This window comes from Atractosteus spatula, chromosome 12, assembly GCF_055471065.1.
Source record: "Atractosteus spatula isolate fAtrSpa1 chromosome 12, fAtrSpa1.hap1, whole genome shotgun sequence".
Taxonomy (NCBI): Eukaryota; Metazoa; Chordata; class Actinopteri; order Semionotiformes; family Lepisosteidae; genus Atractosteus; species Atractosteus spatula.
This window is the reverse complement of record NC_142717.1, coordinates 44480661-44502228: the sequence shown is the minus strand read 5'-3', so window position 1 is coordinate 44502228 and position 21568 is coordinate 44480661. Positions and strand designations below refer to the sequence as shown.

General features: G+C 37.9%; 1 protein-coding gene across 1 annotated transcript in view; it reads left to right on the top strand.

Annotated features, from left to right (window-relative positions):
• dgkb (diacylglycerol kinase, beta) overlaps nucleotides 1–21568 on the top strand; it is a 100005-nt gene that overhangs the window by 70209 nt on the left and 8228 nt on the right. Inside the window, exons 20-23 of the mRNA XM_088929133.1 lie at nucleotides 3722–3812; nucleotides 7444–7639; nucleotides 17694–17814; nucleotides 19048–19108. Of these exons, the coding sequence (XP_088785259.1) occupies nucleotides 3722–3812; nucleotides 7444–7639; nucleotides 17694–17814; nucleotides 19048–19108 (469 nt within the window). The remainder of the gene's footprint in view (nucleotides 1–3721; nucleotides 3813–7443; nucleotides 7640–17693; nucleotides 17815–19047; nucleotides 19109–21568) is intronic.

Sequence of the window (21568 nt, the reverse complement as noted above, 5' to 3'; positions counted from 1 at the left end):
AGTTTAAAACAAAATGGTTAAATCATCAGTACAAGATAGCCATAGAACTATGTTTCCTCTTGCACAATGAATGAAAAGCACTAAGTGAAGAGCAGAATAATTGAAACAATAATAAATTAAAGTACTCTACAGGAAATGGGGATCACCTCCTCCACTACCAGTGTGCAGCCATAGTGTGCCAGTATGTTCACCACACTCCAGCTCTCAGTGGGGAGGAGGACAGAGTGATGAAGCCAGTTCATAGATGGGGATTATTAGGAGGCCATGATTGGTAAGGCCAGGGGCAAATTTTGTCAGGACACTGGGGTTAACACCCCTACTTTCTTTTTTGAGAAACACCCTAGGATTTTTAATGACCACGAAGAGTCGGGACCTTGGTGTTTTGTCTTATCTGAAAAACGGTGCCTTTTTTTACAGCATAGTATACCCCACCACTATACAGGGGCCACAGGGTGAGCACCCCTTACTGGCCCCACTAACACCTCTTCCAGCAGCAACAGCTTTCCCAGGAGTCTCCCATCCAGGTACTGACCAGACTTACACCTGCTGAGCTTCCGTGGGCTGCCAGTGGTGAGTTGCAGGCTGATATAATGGTGTTGGTTACAGTACGTAATTGAAATCTCTGAGCCTTTTGCACATCAGTGTAACTTTTGACATTCACAGGGATACTACATAAAAATTCCACAAGTCATAAACACAGAAAGGCTGGGATGTGTTTTGAGTTTTATCTTTTAAAAGCAGGTGCTTATCAGTTTTAGGCTGTTCTTTTCTTTGCTGTTTTTTTCTGGTCAGACATACTGTATAGTACATATATAACATCGCTCTGGTCTCTGGATTCAGAGTGCCTGTTGGGTAACAAGGCCAGAATATCTGTCCCCACAGCTCTGTGTTTTAGTCCATGAAATTGTTCAGAGAGAGGATCTCTTGCTTTCTTAAGGTTCGTTTGTTGTGTGGGTCCTAGAAGAGGCCTGTATCCTAGTGCAAAAGGGCAGTTTACAGACTTTAGTGTGGTGGCTGTGGCTTGGGTAACAGGTGCAGTTGCGCTCTGCCCTTCCCTTCCGGGGTTGGATCACAGTTGCTCGGTTCAGGCCCATAGAGCACCAGTTTCTAGCCAAAGGCAAACTCCTCCTGCTTTGAGGGAATTGTAAAAGAGTTTGGGCTAAAACAATAAAATGAATCATTGCATCTCGGCTCCGGTCCTTTTCGGGGACTGTTGGTCTCTTTGGAACTTTCCCTCCGGTCTCAGATCTGCACCACCTTGATTCGGGTGGTGAGAGCTCTAGTGATGACCGCTGACTCACACTCACCATTTCTGCTCATTCTGTTGGACGTTAGTGCTGCCGTTGACACTGGCGGCAGTGATATGCTGCGACATCGATTACAGAACTTTTGCAGGTCTCTGGTGGTGCTTTTCTAAAGTGGTTTGCTTCTTAGTTGTCTAACAGAAAACAATTTGTTACCTTGGGCGGGATTAGTTCTGAAGTCAGCGGTGTTATCCCAGGCATTCCTCAGGGATCTGTTTCGGCACTTATCCTATTTTAGATCTAATGCCACCTCTGGGTCAAATAATTATTCATCATGACATTTGCTATCACTGCTGGGCTGATGACATGCAAATGTATTTGTATGCTAAAACTGATTTTTATTTTTATATGTTTCTATGTTAAATACATGTCCTACAGTTATTCAAAACAGCACTCAGCAAAGGTTTCACTGTTATGTGACAATAAGACTATTGTCTTATTAAGACTATTTATTGTCTTCTATGCATCAGGGCAGTGCAGCTAGAGATCTCAGACCAGTTTTTGATGGTTGTGAGATTATTCCTGAGAAAATGTTTGGAAATCCCCGATATAATCATGCGATGTACAGTTTTTTTTTACCACGACACCCTTGTTAAATTGAAACTGGTCTTTTCTGAAATAACCAAAATGGTTTATATTTATCAATTCACTTTTTTGAGATGCAATGGGGTATGAAGTAGAAAAAAACAATGAGTAATCAGTGTACGTGATATAGTTTGCAGACCCCTCTTGTATTAACACAATTAAGGGAATAATTAGAATCAAATGGTTAATTGAGTAACAAGTAATCAAGGACTGAGTTTGAGCACTGAGTTAGAAACTTTATGAATTTGGTATCCACCATATACTATACTGTAGGTTTATGAATGTGTTTTGCTTAAGCATCTGATCTGCAGGCTTCTCTTACTGGAGCTTTTTTGGAGGATTTGTATGGGGTGGAGAATATAATTGTATTTTGTTTTGTATTTTATTGTGGTTGGGAAATAAACAGTTGAGGTACAGTATGAGTCTTAGCAAAGTCAAAAGAACATAATCATATTCAGTATTTCCAAAGGCTGTGAAATACTTTATGCTTTAAAATATTTTAATGAAAGCTGTCTTAGAAAAAACATTCTTCTGGGAAAGGAAAACAGGCAACTCTTACCAGTTGTTTTTACCAATGATTTCCATTCTTAAAACCCCTTGGAGGTCGCCAAAAAGATCTGTGGAAGCCTTCGTTGTACAGTGCATTCTGTATTGTATTAAACAGTTTGTCAAAATGCATTTGCCCCTACGCTGCACTTGTGTTACCTTTGGATAATTTGTATGCCCATGCAACACCCATAAATACTCGTTAGGGTAAAACAGCCCTGGAGCCCTGACAGAGTGTGACACACTGTATATTGTCTGTTTACACTTGAAAGAGATCACCAGAGTAAGTAACTTATTATTAACTCTTCAAGGCTGACTAACTCCCAGAGGAGTGCAGTAAGTCAAAGAGAAGTCATCTTCGCTGCCTAAATAGTAGCCAGAAAGCTGCCTGGAAATATTGATTTACTTTCTAGGCCATTTAGGCCTTAATGGCAGAGAAAAGCTGAAGTGCTCTTTTAAACCTCTCTCTCCCTCTCACAATCGACGTTTCGTGAAACAAACTGGTTTTTCCATATTTTTGAGCATTTGTGTTTGAGCTCCACATACAACAATTCACTGTAAATTGACTTTTTTCAATGCCACTTTTTACTATTTTGTGGGCTATTTTCAAATATATAATTGTGAGCTATATATAAACAAGATTACACAGAGGATGCTGTGAAATGACACAGTAATTTCTGATCTCCACTGTCTACAACAATTATTCAAACAGTGCTTCACTTCTTCTTTTATTGTAATTATCTGGATTAAATTCAAATGTTACAAAAATAAGATGCACATTCATGTTTTATGTTTTTAGGCAATTTATGAGTCATAAAACATTTTTAACTTTCAATAATTTTAATCCTCCTTTTAGTAGGCACTGGAAATATGTAACGAAAGAGACTACTCATACTAAACATACTGTACTATAGTACGATTCCCCTTTCAAAATAAATGTGGAATTAAATCTTTCTTATCACATTATTGTATTAAAATATTTTTATCCTGATATTAAGGTGGCCTCAATACATACTGGAATGAGTGATTTATGTAGCTACTGTACTATATGTCATGGTATCCCTAATATTTAACAGAAAATTGCACAAAAACAACAACGGTACTATAGCATTAAAAAGATAGATGGAAACATTCACAGGACACTACATTTGTTTAATTAATTAACATATTTGCATCTGGTTACCAATTCAATACGATGCTTTTTTCATACTTGTCTGATCCTTCTAGAAAAGTTTGGGAGTGGAGCATTTATATTCTCTTTCTAATCGCATTTTCTTTTATTTCAGAATGAAGAACAAGTTTTGGTACTTTGAATTTGGCACTTCTGAAACCTTTTCTGCCACCTGTAAGAAGCTTCATGAATTTTTGGAAGTTGAAGTAAGTGCAAAAGTTGTACTATATATGGGGCAACAACATAGATTTTGTCTGCTGCAAAAAGTAAAAATGCAAATAATGAGACATTATAGGTCCCGTGGATGGGCACTAAAACACAGGTATTACAAGTTTAAATGGCTGGTTTAAAAACTCAAATTACAGGGTGATCTCTAAGGTCCAGTCAGTACAGATAATACAGTAAGTATACTATAGTCCAGACAGCACTCAAAATACAGGGTGAGTCCTATAGGCCAGACAGCACTCTGAATGCAGGGAAAGTCCTATAGTCTGGAGAGCACATAGAATGCTGGGAGAGTCCTATATTACCTACAGCACTCAGAATGAAGTGTGAGTCCTACAGTACAGTGCACATAGCAATCAGAATTCACAGTGAGCCCTATAGTCCAGACTACACCAACAAAGCAGGAAGTGGCCTATAGTCCAGATAAAACTCAGAATGCAGTGAGAGTCCTATAGTACAGATAGCATAGATATTATAGGCAGTCTACGTGGGCAGAAAGCACTTCAAATGAAAGGTGAGCCCTATAGTCCAGACAGGACAGAATATAAATTGAACTCTATAGTCCAGACAGCACTCTGAATACAGGGTGAGGCCTATAGTCTATACAGCAACAAGAAAGCAAGGAGATCCCTAATCGTCCAGACAGCACTCAGAGTGCTGTGTGAGTCCTGTAGTCTAGACAGCACTCCGAATACAACCTGAGCGCTAGTCCGGACAGCACAGAGAATGCATGGGGATCTCTATAGTCTAGACATTATCTAGAATGCAGACATAGTGTAGACAGTGCTCAGGATGCCAGGAGAGCCCTATAGTCCACACAGCAAAGATAAGGCAGCTCAATAGTCCAGACAGTACTCAGAATGAAGGGTAAGTCCAATAGTCTTGTTAGCTCTGGGAGTCATTATTCAACAGGCAAACATCTGGTGTTGGTTTGGCTTGAATTGGTTAAGTATCCTTAATACTAATTCCCTACACTTGAAGTATAGACTGCTTTTCTGGACACTCCGCTCAAAGCCCTTTAAAGGTGATGGGGACTCCCCTCCACCACCAGCAATGTGCAGCCCTACCTGGATGATGCGACGGCAGCCAAAGCGCCCCAGTGTGCTCACCACACATCAGCTCTCAGTGGGGAGGAGAAAAGAGTGAAGGCAATGAAGGCAGTAAAAAGATACAGATTATTGGGAGACCATGATTGGTAAATCATCGGCACATTTTGTACAGCATCCCCATCACTATACTGTTCCATTAAGACCCACACAGACCGCAGACCATTCAAAGACGGGGATTATTAGGAGGCCATGATTGGGAAAGGCTAATGGGAGATTTGGCCTGGATGCCGGGGTAACACCCCTACTCTTTTCGAGAAACGCCCTGGGATTTCTTTAATGACCACAGAGAGTCAGGACCTAACTTTTACGTCTCATCCGAATGACGGCGCCTTTTTACAATAAAATGTCCCTGTCACTATACTGGGGCATTAGGACCCACTCAGACTACAGTGTGAGTGCCCCCTACTGGCCCCTTAAATACCGCTTCCAGCAGCAACCTTAGTTTTTCCCTGGAGTCTCCAATCCAGGTGCTGACCAGGGTCACACCTGCTGAGCTTCAGTGGGTTGCCAGTTGTGAGTTGCAGGGTGATATGTCTGCTGACTCTTAAACTACATCCTCCTACAGACTTTCAGTATGAACTCCGACATGCAGTATATTAAATGCCTCAATTACTTTATTATCAAATTGTGGCCCATTTATCCTTCTTCATCATTCACTGTGGAGTTACATTTGAACTTGTCATATCCAAGAAGAAAATTATATGTGAGTAGAGAAACAGGGCAGAGAGGATCTCAAGGTATGAGTCATCTGAATTTACTCTTGTTGGTGCAAAGTGTAATGTTGTTCTTCAACATTAAATATCCTCAACAGGGGCATCAGTAGGTGAAGGGTTTGTTTTTCGGAAATATTGCAACACAAAGCGTGCAACTGGACTAAACCTAAATCAGGAATTTTAAAATCAATAAGATTAACCTCTTTGTAACACATTTGAAAGAACTCATCTGCAAAGAGAAAAAAAGGATATTGGGACTGTTTTTCATCTGTTCTTATCTATTAATCATGTATTAAATCATCTATTAATCTAGTTATCTGTGAGAGACTAGTAGGTCTGAATGGTACAGGCAACAAAAGATAGCAGTATATTGCCAGCCAAATGTATCCACCCTCCATTGCATTTTGTTTTCGTATGATTTTGGCAGAAATTTGTCGTTCAACATGTGGTTGATTATTTTAATGTTCACATGATGTGTGATCATACTGTAGCTGAATGCTTAATTTTCACTGCTAGCCTTTTCATGGTAATTCAGTGATAACATAGGACGATGTCTTATACAATTAAATACAGAGGGCCCAGCTTCTGCAGTATTTTAGACCCTGTAGTTTACCTCGGGTATGAAAGGAGATTCAGATAATTAGCTCATTGAACTACCTGCTGTGTTTAATATTGGGTGATAATGGAACCCAGTCCCGTCCAATCTCTCTTCACAATACACCCCTGTTTAAGGAACTCCAGTTAGTGTCAAGGACTGAGGCCCCCATTAATTAACAGCAGGGGTATACCAAAGGTATTAGATTGAATGCGTATCATTTATTTAAACAGTAACATGCTTAAATATGAATCAAGATGTGGCTGACTTAAATGAGGCATATTTCAGAAGCTACAGGTCATGGCTTGCAGAAGACCCCCTTCTGTTTGACATTTCTAGCTTGTCAAAGATCAAATTATTTTAATTTAGGCTGCAAATTATATGGAGTAAATGCTTCTTTGTAGGAATTCCCTGAGGGGATTTGACTTTTTTTGTGACTGCTGCTTGTCAGTCTACAAGAGATATAATGCATATGCAAATAAGTTTAAAAATATGTATCGGCTAATTACACAAACAATAGATTCCACTTGAGGACAGCGGGGGGCCCTGACATCCAGGGAGTGTTTGATTCATTGAGACCTGCAGTGTTATTTACATAAGATTATTTTTAATTATGAAATTAATTTTCTTTTTTTGTTTGACGCGTTCTCAGAACATATGTTGAAACTCACAAATAACACTGCGGTAATATAAATGACCTGGCAAATGTGAATGCTTCCATTAGAGAAGACACAAAGTTAGTCAAAAAGTGTCAATAGACATGCCGGTTCTTCCACAAAGATCTGCCACATATTGGCTCAGTGTGTCACAATTACTGTCTGAAGTCATTTAGTTGCTTGGCGTGTGGAGGCCCTCATCTTTTTCACTCTGAGAGGTGCATCAAAAGCAATGAAATAACAACTCTTCTCAGGATAATGCTAAACTATAGCTTACAAATTATATATACTGTGCAAATAGAGAGAAAGAAAAGAGAAACGTTGACGGTTGGGCGAATGAAGCGCTGAACGAAAATGCCACACCAGACGTGGTTTCTGCATTCTAAATTTGTAAAGCTTCAAAAAGGCAGTGTCTTCAAACAGTAGTGTGTCTCATACAATTACTATGCAGTAATGATGGATAAACTCCTTCCGAGTGCCATCTAAACTGTCCAGTGTGTTTTTCTACTCTTTGTTATTTCCCTGAATCCGCATCGCAGTGTGATGGGATCCAGCTCGATTTCAGCAACATCTCTCTGGAAGGGATCGCAGTTCTCAACATCCCAAGCATGCATGGGGGCTCAAACCTCTGGGGGGAGTCGAAGAAGAGGCGCAGCCACAGGCGAGCTGGCAAGAGGAGCCCCGAAAAGCGCGTCCCCATAGTGGATCCGAAAGAGCTCATGTTCGCAGTTCAAGGTACAGTACAAAGAGGCGGCCGGGTCCGTCATCGCCTGGTTTCAGAATGTTTTAGAATCATCACTGAGATAGGCAGGTAAGCTCTAACCGCTAAAGAGCAAGGCCGAGCCTTCTCATGTTGTAAAAACTAAAGACAATAAAGATACCTCCCACGATTATGGACCTAATGTTGGTGACTTTTCAATATCATGGCAAAACGTAAGCCGATGTCACCCTTTATAAGTTATTTGCACAGCTATTTTCCAGAGGAATTTGCATTTAATTCATAACATTAGATCTTGCCTACACCTAATATTGAGAAACGTTGTTTTTTTATTTAATTAAGAAGGTGGATGGAAGAAAACTTTTCTCATACTCTGTGGTCAAGTTTTAATAATTCACTAATGCCAGGTTTAATCACTAGCAGAAGATTGTATTGGGGCACACTGTAACCCTGTTTTCTGTCAGTGTTTCACAATGTCATACTACTGCTAATGGTTTCTGTAAGTGCCAGTGGACAGGACTCTCTAATAGGAACAGATTGAGCAGATCAAATTTGGTTAGCTGTTATATGGCAAAGAAGGAATCCTGAATACATTTACAGTACATTACAAATACTCTGAAGTATCTTAAAATGTTCTTATTAGGCTTTTTCATCATGTGCGCTATTTTAAATTCATTTATTAGATAAATTATTTTTAACACTGGTGTAGTTAATAATAATTATAATAATTAATAATAATAATTGCTTACACTTACTGTATATAGCGTTTTTCTGAACACCCCACTCAAAGCGCTTTACAAGTAATGGGGACTCCTCTCCACCACCACCAATGTGCAGCATCCACCTTGGTAAGATGAAAGTTGGTAAGATAAAACTGAAAAAGTTAAAGCTAATGTATTATAACTTTTCAATGCACTTTTTATTGATAGTGAAACCTCTGTTTCTTTGAATTAATACTTATCCAGTGCCTAAACGCAAATGGATTTTGCTCCAGATGTAACTATTTCTTGTCAAGTATTAGTAGGTTCAGTAAGTAATCAGTCACAATGTAAACAAGAATTCCTTTTGTTTTAACGGCAACAATCAGCGGTCACTCTCTTTCAGTGCTCTTGTTTCAAGCAGAATCTCAAGTGGTAACCACTAGGACTTCTCCAAGATAACTGAAGGATTCCTTAAAATACAGCAGCAATGTCCAAAAAAGAGGCAAAGAAAATCAAATAGACTCCAGAGCCTTAATTTTCACAAGCATCTGACGGGTTTTGAACATGACAAGTCAAAGGGAGATCTACAAATGATGGATCCCTGATGAGGTTTCACAGTTCTGGTGGGAAATCATGGTAGAAACACTTGCTTTTTTTCACTATGCTTTTGAGGCGATGCCAGGAATGAGTTTTAGATTGAAGCATATCTTAACTCTCCTATGATTCTTCTCAGAGAAATAATGGCTATTTGGTATTGTGTTCTTTAGACTATTCAGTCATCGAGCTACAGACATTTTTTAAAAGGGTTCTTTTAAATGCTTTTTGGACATTCTTTTTTTTCCTGTTTAAAAAACCTCCCACCCAACCAGCTACACTTCAGTCTGTTCAAAGTGCATCTTTTGTGTAAAACATGTTTAATTCCAGGCTGCAACATAAATTGTTCCAGTAATTTCAAAGGGTGTATTGTACATATAACAAATGATGTGTTGGAAATTATAGCATTTTAATATTCTGTGACTTCACCTGTTACTTTTTATTTATTACTTGATTATTATTACTGTATCTAATGTACGTTATTATAGTCTATAATTACTTATTTGATATAGCCTCTTTGATCAAAACAAGAATTTCCATTATCTTATTTTGTGTACTTATAACTGAGGATTGCGGAAGATTTCTTGGTCTTTAATTTTAGTCAATACTTGTACAGCACTGATAAATGCAGCTATTTGTAGCATGCATGTCCTCTTTTATATCCCCCAAAATCATCCATTTTAGCATCTGTTCTACCTAGATCTGGAGACGCCAAATAACTCAAAAAGGAGGAGAGACTGCAGTTGCTTTAAAGATTGTATATTATAAGAACAGAGGGTGGGTGATCAATTAATTTATAGCTGAAGTAGTGTTTCTCCTGCCTCATCCATAAATCTAAGAAAATCAATTGGTTTGTGCAAAATTCTCTTACTGAACCGAAAAAGGCACTTAGAGAATCCTGTCCTTGTTGTTGCACAGATCCTGTCTCAAGGTTATAGCCTATGTCACGTTAGAAGGTAGGAACTGAAATAAAGAGTGCATAAACGAAAAAGTGCATTAGCCCTCTAGTCCAAGAACAGAGCATGGAACAACCTTATAACATCTGCCACCTTTCCAAAGCTGTTACATTTTTTTCCAGGTGACACTAGGAGACAAACACTTCAGGTAGAATAAAAATATTCCCGATAGAGTTTGTTGAAAGTAAATTATTAAGTACTTGTATGGTGTGAGAAGAAGTAATGTTCTGTGACATCTGCCTAGGAACCATGCCAAGTGAATGTTCAGTGCATGTCCCATTCTAATGCAGCAGAGTTTGTCAGCTTACTGTATATGAACAAAGTTTAAAGGGCATACCTGGTGAAAGGCATTGGCCACGAAACTCAAAAACACTCTGGAAATGAAAGAAGAAATGCACCAAGAGAAGACCTCTGGAAAGGGTAATAGGTGCAACATGCAAACTGAATAGTGATTTCTTGTCGCTACATTTCTAAAATGGGAATGATATCATATTAAATATAATTTACACCCCAATGCAAGTGGACCAAGTGAAGCACCAATATTAAAGGAAATGTCTTGTGGACAACAGTAGAAGTATTAGTAGCAGCTATAGTAGCAGTGGTAGAATTGGCTGTAATGGTAGTCATATTAGTGGGAGCAGTAGTGGTATTTGCAGTGCAATAATAATAGCAATGGTATATTTGAACAATAGCAATATCACTCTTTCTTAGTGTATCCAGGGGCCACAGCACGTACTTGATAAATAGATGTTTTTCAAAAATTTCCAGTTCCAAACGTATCTTAGATAGACATCTTTTATTCAATGTCCTTCACGTATGTCTGTGTACTAGTTTCTTGTTTGCAGTTTTAAATGCTCTAACACGTAGCTTCCTCTTGTGCCCTCTGGTTCGTGTTTCACTGTTGGGGGACACACATGTAAACTACGTATGAAGAAGAGCAGATGCATGGTTGTTCTGATATCGCATTTACAGTAATTTTATACAGTATTGCTGTAATTTATGATACTGGATACAGTAACTTGTTACGAATAAATTAGAAATTGAAACTAATTTAAAGCATGAGAAAGTTAAAATGATTCTCTCAAGCTACAGAATGCATTGAAAAGCGAATTTACGACGATTGTGTTTTGCCAATAACACTGTGCAGAGTTTCCGAAGTTATATTGGCAGAGAGGTGGCAGTTGCCTGGTTCAAAATGATTGTTGTAAAGCAGGACTTTAGTCGTAAATGTGGCTTCTAGAAACTCCAGCATCTACCCTACAGGCCAGATCTGGCTCTTAGGGGCTGGAGTGCAAGAATGCCTTTCTTGGCAATGTTCTGCCATTTGGCCAAGATAAAACTGCTCTGTTTCCCTACTTTGTTCTCATGTGTCATGGGACTGACAAGAAAATTTACCTTGTTCTCATTCCTTGGCACGAGAATCTTGTTTATTGTTTAGAAACACCGAACTGTTTTATCCGTTACAAATGCCACAGCTGCAGAGTTCCTGATCTCTTCGTTCCATTCTGTGCTTTGCTTACAAAAATAGACCCTTATATGGACATTTATTTCACAAGCGCTTTTTTACATACATAAAAAAACAAGGGATCACTTAACAGAAAAGCACATGTTCAGAATACTGCTCAGTCAATTTGGTTGATGGGGATCATGGCTTTGCAAATCAGTTTCATCAGTAGAAGAGCGTTGTATCTCAATACAGTTTCTGTTTATGTGCCAAATCTTAAAAAATCGTAAACAGAAACTGCAAAGAAAATAATGCATATTAAAACACATAAGGGAAAATTGATTTAAACCAGGTCCTGCATAGACTGGATCTATACTGGCAGGATGTACAGTACAGGCTCCATATTCCCTTGCCTGTGAGATGAGTAGACAATGAACACTGGCTCATAAACCTTGATTAATATCAGGGGGAACTGTTAGCTTTGCCTTGGACTTCCATTCCACTCTAAATTAAAACCCCTGGCCTTAATTAAGACAAAAACAATCTTTTAAATCACAACATGTTTACATTATGCTTCAGCTTGTTCTGCACTTGGATTGTGTGTTGAGCTAATGGCTTCTCTAACTGTTTTCATTGCAAAGCACTCTGGGAATCCTGGCGTGAACAGCACGTCAGAGTAAATTATTAATTTACTATTGTAGTAGTGCAAGACAACCCCCATGCAAATCTAAGCACTGGGATCCTTTCAAATGGTGAAGTGCAATTTTATTTTATGATTGGCTATTGGGAATTTCAAGACTTTTAAGCATAAATTTCTGGGTTTTCTATTTTCACCTTCTGTTTCACTTCAGTTAATGACCTTTTGTAGTTTATCATATGATTTATATAGTACAGATAACTATAACTATTGCATTGGTTCTTATTTTTTGGAATATTTATTTTTAGTATAATTCATGCCTTAGAATAACAATATAGTATAATTTATTTTTATAATTTGTATTTACTCCTCTATTATGGTCTATTGTTGGTGGCAACAAACAATTTTACACCAATAAAAATATTATGCATAGGCAATTAATTTAAATACGACGGTCAAAATCTAACAAAATCGTGTGCGGAGCTCCTTGTGTTGTAACTGGCAACATGCTTGCATTGACCTGAAGTTTTTTGATTATCAGGAATTACATTCAATTACCTGATAACAGTTTTGTGTTTCTCTGAGTGCTTGTGGGAACAGAATTGGTAAAGACAAGTTCTAATGGAGTCCTGGCACAAGGCCAGACACTGTCTAAAAGAGAGGAAAGATGAGGCAGGATGCAGCTGCTGCGATAAAGAGTGATTTCTGTGGAGCACAAAGATATGACCCAGTGAAGGAAGCTTTAGACTGCCAATAGAGCTTCAGAGAGCAAATGGTTTATTATTATTATTGTTGTTGTGACAGAGAGGCAAATTCCTTTTTTCTGTTTTGACTTGTCATGCTAGCACTATTTACAGTATATACAACATGTGGCTTTTGATAAATTATTACCAAATATTAGAGGCCCAGAAATGTCACATGTAGATATGGATTTAATTTTGCGGTTAAATGCAACACATATTCAAAAGCATGTGGATGATTTCGCATTCCCTTAAAAGGAAAAGAGGGCTCAGAATGAGCATGTCATTTGACTATTTTACTGTACATGCAAGGCCTTCAGAAACATGTATTAAATGTTGTTTTACTGTATACTAGAAGCACAATTCTATATTTTATATTTATTTCCATTTTTATAGTCAATACAAGAATTACTAAATGAAAGACTGTGGCATTTCAGAAAGTTGAAAATTAATTCAACTCATCTAGTTATTCTCTCCCCATTGCTTAATTTTAACTTTCCCATTAATTGATGTGAGTAAATTTGAACTTATTTTACAGAAGAATACAGAGCATTGATTTCGTTAGAAGTACAGTAGAAGGTATTATATGGGGAAAAAAAGATTACATTTCAACTGTAAGATATAATGTAGGACATTTTGTTCATAAATCAACTGAGATCTCTTGCTTTCAAAGCCAGATTAATATGTATGGTTGCGGAATTATGAAGTCCTGTTCCCCACAGACATTAACACAAATTAATGATTTTTCAAAGAAGGGTTTATTAATAATGAACTGTATTTTTAAAAAATAAGTTACGGCTTAACCACCAAGGTCTGTATCAATCTGAAATTCAATTTATGATTCTTGTCCGCAGAATACTCGTGCTTTGAGTTTATTTTGAACATTATAGTGGGGACCAGTAGGTGGCAGTCTTCACTTTAGACCAGGATCTCCAATCCATTGCTCCGGTATGGTAACCGAAGGGACACTGTGCTGTAGCAGGTGGTGTCCTTTGGGTCTTAAAAGACCCCATGGCACAGTTTGTAAAAGAAGGGGTGTACACTGGTCTCAGTTCAATTTTCCTCTGGTCTTTTGCAATCTAGCCTACTGGAAGGCCTCTCTTAAGTCAACTGGTGAAGTGATTTTGCCCTTCACTACCTGGGTGCAGAATGGCTGCTGCTCTTCAGTGGTGCATGAAGTGGGTCCACTCCTGTGTGCAAAGCACTTTGGGATCCTTTGGAATGAAAGTGCTGTGTACCCTAAATCCAGTTCATTCTTATTTCATTTTTATTATCATTCTTGATTTGCAAAATCTATATTCAAAAAGTTTTTTTAATTTGCACAGCAGTTGCTTAAATTTCCCCTGATAAAAATAAGAACATACAGCATACTGTTATGTAGTAAAAAGAGAGAAGATGTGTGTCGTGTTCCCCTTATAATTGATAAGTGATTTCTTAACTTCTGATTAATGGGGCTCTTTTAAGATTCTATGGGCCCCTACCTGAATATATCCATAACTGGATAACATTACTCTTATATATAAGCTTATTATATCATTAAGCTTATATATTGTATAAGCTTGTTATATAAGTTTTGTAACGAGAGAAGCTGTTGACCGAGGATGTCACCACAACATGTATGTGTGAAAGGTCAGCCTTTTGCTGCATACCATTCACAAAGAGCTGACATCAGCAACCGTTCATCATCCTGGCCGTTGTTTACTGACAGTGCTAATGTGAGGAGACACGTGAAGCAGCTGGGTTTATAAAAAAGGGCATGGGAGTCAGAGAGCTGTGCATACGTTCCCACACAGGCTAGCAGCAGCTCATTCACAGACAGAATAACAAGGGGAGGCTCTCTGTACATAACCGAAGCATTTCCTCCTTAGAAATATCCATGTACGGATCCTGCGCGGGACAAATTGTTTTACCTGAGGAATTACCGTCAGACTGTTATTGTTCTCAAACAAGCATAGTAAACCTTTGACAATGTTACAAACAGGTTGTAGGCGGTTTTAAGAGGAAGCCGTTCGGCCCACCAGACCCGTTTGGTAGTAGCTAACTGATCCAGGACCCATGTCCTGAAAGAAACCCAGGTATCGGGTTCAACAGCACGACCGTACAGCTTGTGCCGCCCTCCCACAACCACTCGGGTAAAGGAGTGCTTCCTGTTCTCAGTTTTCAACACAATTCCATGATGCTTAGGGATTAACCAGTATAAACACTTCCGTAGGGTGAGCAGCCAGCACGTTTGTTTAATGTTTGTTTGTTTTTTTTCCTTAAATTCTGAAAAAGTGAAACAATGTTACTGCAGTAGTTTTTAATACGTAAAGGTGAACTGCTCGTACACTTTTAGTCTGTCTTTATATCTTGTTAAACCAGCACCCCAACAGGTTTGTGAGTTTTTTTTACACAAATATTACAACATACTGTACATAAGAAAATATTGTTGTATTTTTTTCTAGAATTTTCTAGAAAATGAAGGTAAAGGGAGCTTTTACATATAAAATAGCAGCAGCATTATAAACCTCAAAAAGATGTTATTCATACTTTTTTTACCAAACCATGTAAAAATATATAAAATTGAGAATACAAGTCACTTCTTTACACATATTGTTGTGGGAACCTGAAAGAACCTACTCAGCTAAGTTGTTAATGTTTATACTGCACCTTGGCATCTTTCAAGAAACAGCTGGATGAGATCCCCAGATCAATTAGCTAATAAAAAAATGAACAAGCCAGACAGGCCAAATGGTCTCCTGTCATTCTTCTGTTCTTATGTAATTATGACAATAAAAAATAATGTCTGCTGGCTTAATGTTTCAGACAAAATAAGTTTTGAAAATTTCTAATAATGTGGTTTGGCAACATAGATATCAGTCTAAGTACAGTAAATCTGGTGTTAAAAATAATCCAATTAATTTTATAATCCAATTAATTTGGGAAAATTACTACTGAAAGCATCAAAATGTTCAAAGTTAGAGCACACTTTTTATCAGCACTGGTTGAGGATTTCAGCATTATTGGGTTTATGCTCAAACCGTTTTACAGCAGAGAAGTATAGTACTTTTATCCCTGCTTTAAAAGAGAGAGTGGAGTTATTCTAGGGCTTCATGGATTTCTAGAATGAGAGAGATCTGTTTCTCATTGACAGGGATCAGGCATTATCACTGAAGACTTACCAGGCTCACGGTTATTCGATGCAACTGCTACTGTGTTGCACAAAACTAGGATACAGTACATCACTTAACATTATGAAAATATCACCCAAAATAAGCACACTAGAAAAATTGTCTAAATTTGAACGTGCCGGTACTCCGAAGGCTTTTCACCCATATTTCTAGAATAACTTTTGTTCTGTGCTTGAGTGCATTGACTGCAAAAAACACTCGATATAAATGAATGGGTTTTAATTAAATTATTACATTGTCCATGTTTCAGCAAGCCTGTCTATGGCTCATACAAATTAATTTTCAATGCCTTTCTATTTACGCCAAACCACAAAGACCAATCGCATCAGCCAAGATAATGTGATAATCCTTTTTACAAAATGACACTTAGCATTTATGAAGAAAATAATGAACAAAGTGAGATCACATATATTATTAATAATAGTACTGTATGTTTTACGTTAATTACCAATCCACAGTTGTGAGGGCAGACATGTTGCAAAATATTCAGTTTAGCCTGTTCGACATTTACAGTATGAGTGTTTTTATTTTTCCTCTGAATACCAAAATTTTCATCAGATTTGATCCATAATTAAAATTTTAGTTCTACCATTCATATCTGTTTCAGACATGTCTATAATATTCTAAAAGTGTGAAAAAGAAAGTCAATTCATCAGTAGTATTGATTCTTTATGTTTGTCAAAATCCACCCAGAACCTACTGTATCTACAACAAAAGATGACTAAAAGCTTAAAGAAACATGTGATCTGTACTGATCAATATGTTACTGAAATTATTAATACATTTATGACCATGCATTTATATCTGGATTACACCAAATAAATTTAATCCAGGGTTTTATTGTACTGTACATAAATACAGCATCTTCAGAGTGAATGCTTATGTTAATCTACTGTAAGTTTTGAAAGCTACAGGATTGCTCCTGTTCACTGAATCAATGCTTGTTTTGAAAAGACTTACCTACTATATAGGTAGTGGTGTTAAAGAGAACATGAAAAACATATGAAAGTGCATCTTTTGAGAGAATAAAGGTGCCATCAAGGCTTTGAATTTCATGATAAATAATTCTTGCTTCCTTGTATTAGAAGTTCTTAGAAAAATCAGCAATGTTCAGGCACCAGTTTTTAGAAATTCTCTGTAAACTGTACTGCCATGTTAGCATTTTAAAGCTCACTGTGGGAATAGGACTAGTAATGAGCAGTATGTTTGCCCTGTTCTCTCTCACCACTCATGTTCACCATGTGTCATGTGAAAGAATATTTACAACTACATTAAAATAAAAGAATAATCACTATGCTTTTCTTTTTCTGAGAAAACATCACCTCTACTCTGTGTTACTGAAAACCTTTAGTTTTCTAATGGTGAAACATCAAACCAGACATCCTTTCTTGAGCTCCAGTGGTTTTATTTACAGCATGTAACATAGTTCAGTTAATTACAGTGACTATGAGCAGTACATTCAGATGCACACAATGAGAAGAAGTACCCCTAACACTGAAGCACTGAGGAACAGATGGCCTCAGTAAGACACTGTGCTTCCAACAGAGGAAAAATCAATGTTCATAACTTCAAAAACACTAAAAAAACACAAACAGCACCAACCTTTCACTTCACACTGTTATTATGCTCAGAGAATCCCCTGTCTAATTATTTGGTATTTATTTTTCACTAGTTAGTCCAAAACCAAAACATGCATTAATACCAACATGATCTTATGGTTTTGCTTTGAGCACATTTTTAAATTTAGTTATAAACAAATAATACAAGTTCAATTTGAATTATTTTCATTTCAAATTAAATGTTAGAGTCTTCTTCCCTTCTGTTTATAGATCCATCTGATCAGCTTTTCGAAGTAGTTGGACTAGAAGGAGCTATGGAGATGGGGCAGATATACACAGGTTTGAAAAGTGCAGGGAGAAGACTTGCCCAGTGTTCTTCTGCTACCATAAGGTGAGATATACAGGTGTTCCTACATAATAATAATCAATAAAAGCCCTTGATCTTGAAGGATCTCAAAGCTTTAGAAATATAGAAAGGGAAAAACGTTATACACCACCCATTGAAGTGCCCCACAACACATCAGAAATTGCTTCATTCCTGCTCTTGACAAAGAGTGCTGGGAATTTTAATGACCAAGAAGTTAGGACCTCCATTTAACGTTCTTTCCAAAGAACGGCTCATCTTATGACGCAGTGTTCCTTCTGGTCCAGGTGGAAAGAGCCCCTCTTACTGGTTCACTTGTGAAAATAATCTGTTTTTCCTTAGAGTTCTCCTGTCCCAGTACTGGCAACTCAGATTGCCAACAGCACAGCAGTGACAGCACTTTCATCTATGAAACACCAGTCACTTGAAATTCTTCACACATTTATCATTTAACCATTTAAATTGACTGTAGGCTGCTACTGTATGTTATACATGGTGCACTAAGTATCCATTCTGCTACACAAATGGAGGCTTGATTCTTAACTGAATAAGCTGTTTTAATGGGAACACAGATTTCAGATTTTCTTCCGTCATTCTTACTCTCAAGACTTCAATATACTATTGAAAATAACAACAATAATAATCATAAACCTTACAATTATATAGCACTTTTCTGGACACACCACTCAAAGCGCTTTACAGGTAATGGGGATCCCCTCCACCACCACCGATGTGCAGCCCCACCTGGATGATGTAGTACCCACCCTGCTTTGGCAGCAGCAAAAGGGCTCCAGTACGCTCACTACACACCAGCTCTCTGTGGGGAAGAGAACAGAGTAATGAAGCCAGTTCATAGATGGGATTACTTGGAGGCCATGATTGGTAAAGGACAGGGGCACGTTTGACCAGGACATGGGACTTAGCACCCCTACTCTTTCCGAGAAACGCCCTGAGATTTTTAATGACCATGGAGAAACGGAACATTGGTTTTACATGTTATCTAAAAAATGGCACCTTAGTATAGCATCCCCATCACTATACCTGGGCATTAGGACCACACGGACTGCAGGGTGAGCGCCCCCTACTGGCCCCACTAACACCTCTTTCAGCAGCACGCTTTGCCTTCCCAGGAAGTCTCCCATCCAGGTACTGGTCAGACTCACACCTGCTGAGCCTCGGTAGGCTGCCAGTTGTGAGTTGCAGGGTGATTTATCTCACAGTGCTTTGCAAAAGGTATATGATTTCCTTCCTTTATTGTAGGACCAGCAAATTTCTTCCAATGCAAATTGATGGAGAACCCTGGATGCAGACCCCTTGCACTGTAAGTAAAAATTCAATCATATTCAGTTATCATGAATATACATTCTGATTCTTTTAACCAGAACTTCATTTATTGTGACGGCTGTTGAATTTTAGGCCAGAGGCAGCAGCTCTGAAAGATAGGTTAATCATCGGTAAAAAAATCAGAAGCGATAAGCAAATAAAACTAACACATTTAATAATTACTTTCCAGATTGCTGTGCATGCTAATCAGTGTATGATGGGTGATACCATTTTGGCAGCCAGTCACTTAGCTCTGTCTTACAAACATCTCTCCTGGTCTCCCACTTTTCACCTCCTGCTGAGCCACCTGCCTGCAGACGTGCTCAGAAAACATTCAGTTCTTGATCTTGCTCACCCCTACTCTTTCCGAGAAAGAGTTGTTTCTTCTTGTTTCTTCATGTACCATTCTACTTGTTTCTTCTTGTTTCTTCATGTACCATTCATCTGTTTAAGGTACCACTCGATTTGTCTTGAATTCCTGAAGCAAAATGACTGAGACTTACTGTATTGGATAATTTGATCATTGTCAGGAGAAATATTAATTGCAATGATATTACTGTTCTGTTAGCCAGTGAAGAAGACATATGAAGTCTTTGATTGAGTCGGTCACAAGGGGATCCCAGATTTTGTACTCTTTGGTGCATTTCTTTCCAGGCGTTAGAAAGAGCTTTCTCTGTGTGGGACAGGGGGATGTAATGTGAGGAATGGTCCTGCTGTCACCAGATACCAACATCTTCTTTCTAAATTGCTTTAAATGGTGTGTGACTTGGCTTGGCAGAAACGCACCTTCACCAAAAGTGATACACAGTAAAATCAAACAAAATGATTACTTACAGAACATAGTATTACAGAGGCTTTTCTAGAAGAAAAAAACACACAGAATTGTTTTAGAAAACTGGCATTATTTGTAAAATACAGTTCTCTATAACTATTCATGTCTTATATCAGGATTTTTAAACCATGAAATTAAATGAATTTACCAGTATTTATGTAAAATATGCTCTATCTTTATACATATACAGTATAATACATATTTTTCCTATTATGCTATTCATTCATTGGTATTTTGTGTTGTGTGGTCTGTGTATAACAGGTTTGCTTGGTTATGTCTGCTTAGAAACAGCCAGTAATGTTCTCTCTTTATCATTCTATTCTCACATGTCTTAATCTGGTTAATTATGTTTGTTTACCAATACATAATCTACCGTCACTTTTAGTTCAAAATCTGGAGAAAAACTGACATTTAATTTACTGCTTGTGTGCTTTTACACACTTCAGAAGAGTGTATTAACATGCAAAACAACATTTTTTCTGTTTCACTGTGCTATAACTTTTGATAAATTTGCATTTAATTTGTGATCATTAAAAGTTTTTTGTTAATGCCAATTAAATGTAAATTTTCTGAAAGCATCACATTTGAAAAGCAGTACAATTTCCATTTTGGTTATTCACTGGTTCTCTAACAATATAAAGCATGACAGCTCTATTAATTTAAAGACTCTGTTAGACCTATTAGTGAAAACTTGGTAAACAATCAATCATTTACAATATTTTAAAACTGTATATGCATCACTTTCACAGTGGGTTCACATGTAATGACAATACCCCACAGATTTTACCTGTGTTTAACAGTTTACAGAAACACCATATTGAAGTACTGTGTTATAAGACTAGTAAATACATACTGTGGTTTTTCAAAAATAGATTAAATCAGACTGTCGAAGGATCTTGAAGTTCCCCATGGTGACAAATATTCAGTATTTAATTGGCATATTTGGCTGTTACTATATTTACTTATTAATTACTTATTTACTATATGAAAAAATAAAATGGAAATAAAATAATTAAAGGTTACTCAGCTAAAGAATGTTTCAAAGTTTTCCAGCAGAAAATTATCTCCCAGGCAGTGTTTGACCCAGAAAGAAATATAAAAATGGCAGTGGCTGCAGTAACAATATCCAGTACCAGAATACATCAAGCAGTATTAAAGGCTTCCAGTCACGTCCCTGTATATTTACCTTAGCAGTATGAGTGCACTGTGAGCAAACTAAAGAAAGTTAAATAATACCTACCATTTTTACAGATCATTGGCCAAACAATTTCTCGTGGAATCAGATCTTTTTTTTTTCAAGGGAGGGTGTACAATACAGCCTGAAAAAAAAAGAAGCAAAAGGACAATCCTATTTATCTCCCCCCCATCCCCAAAAACCTCACCCAGTGGTAAACCATGCCCAATACCCCAATCCCATCTTCTCTGCCTGGGTGGGCACCCTCTTGCTTCCCAGCCACAGAGGAGCCAAAGAATCCCCATCAGACCGCAGGATTTAGTCGCGGCCTTTAGTGGTGTCCACTGCCTCACCCCAGCCTCACACAGTATCCACCCTGTATCCATGGAACCAAGCAGTGGAGAAGCTCCGCCTGTACACCAGCAAGAGGGCAAAGGACCTACTGATGCCAG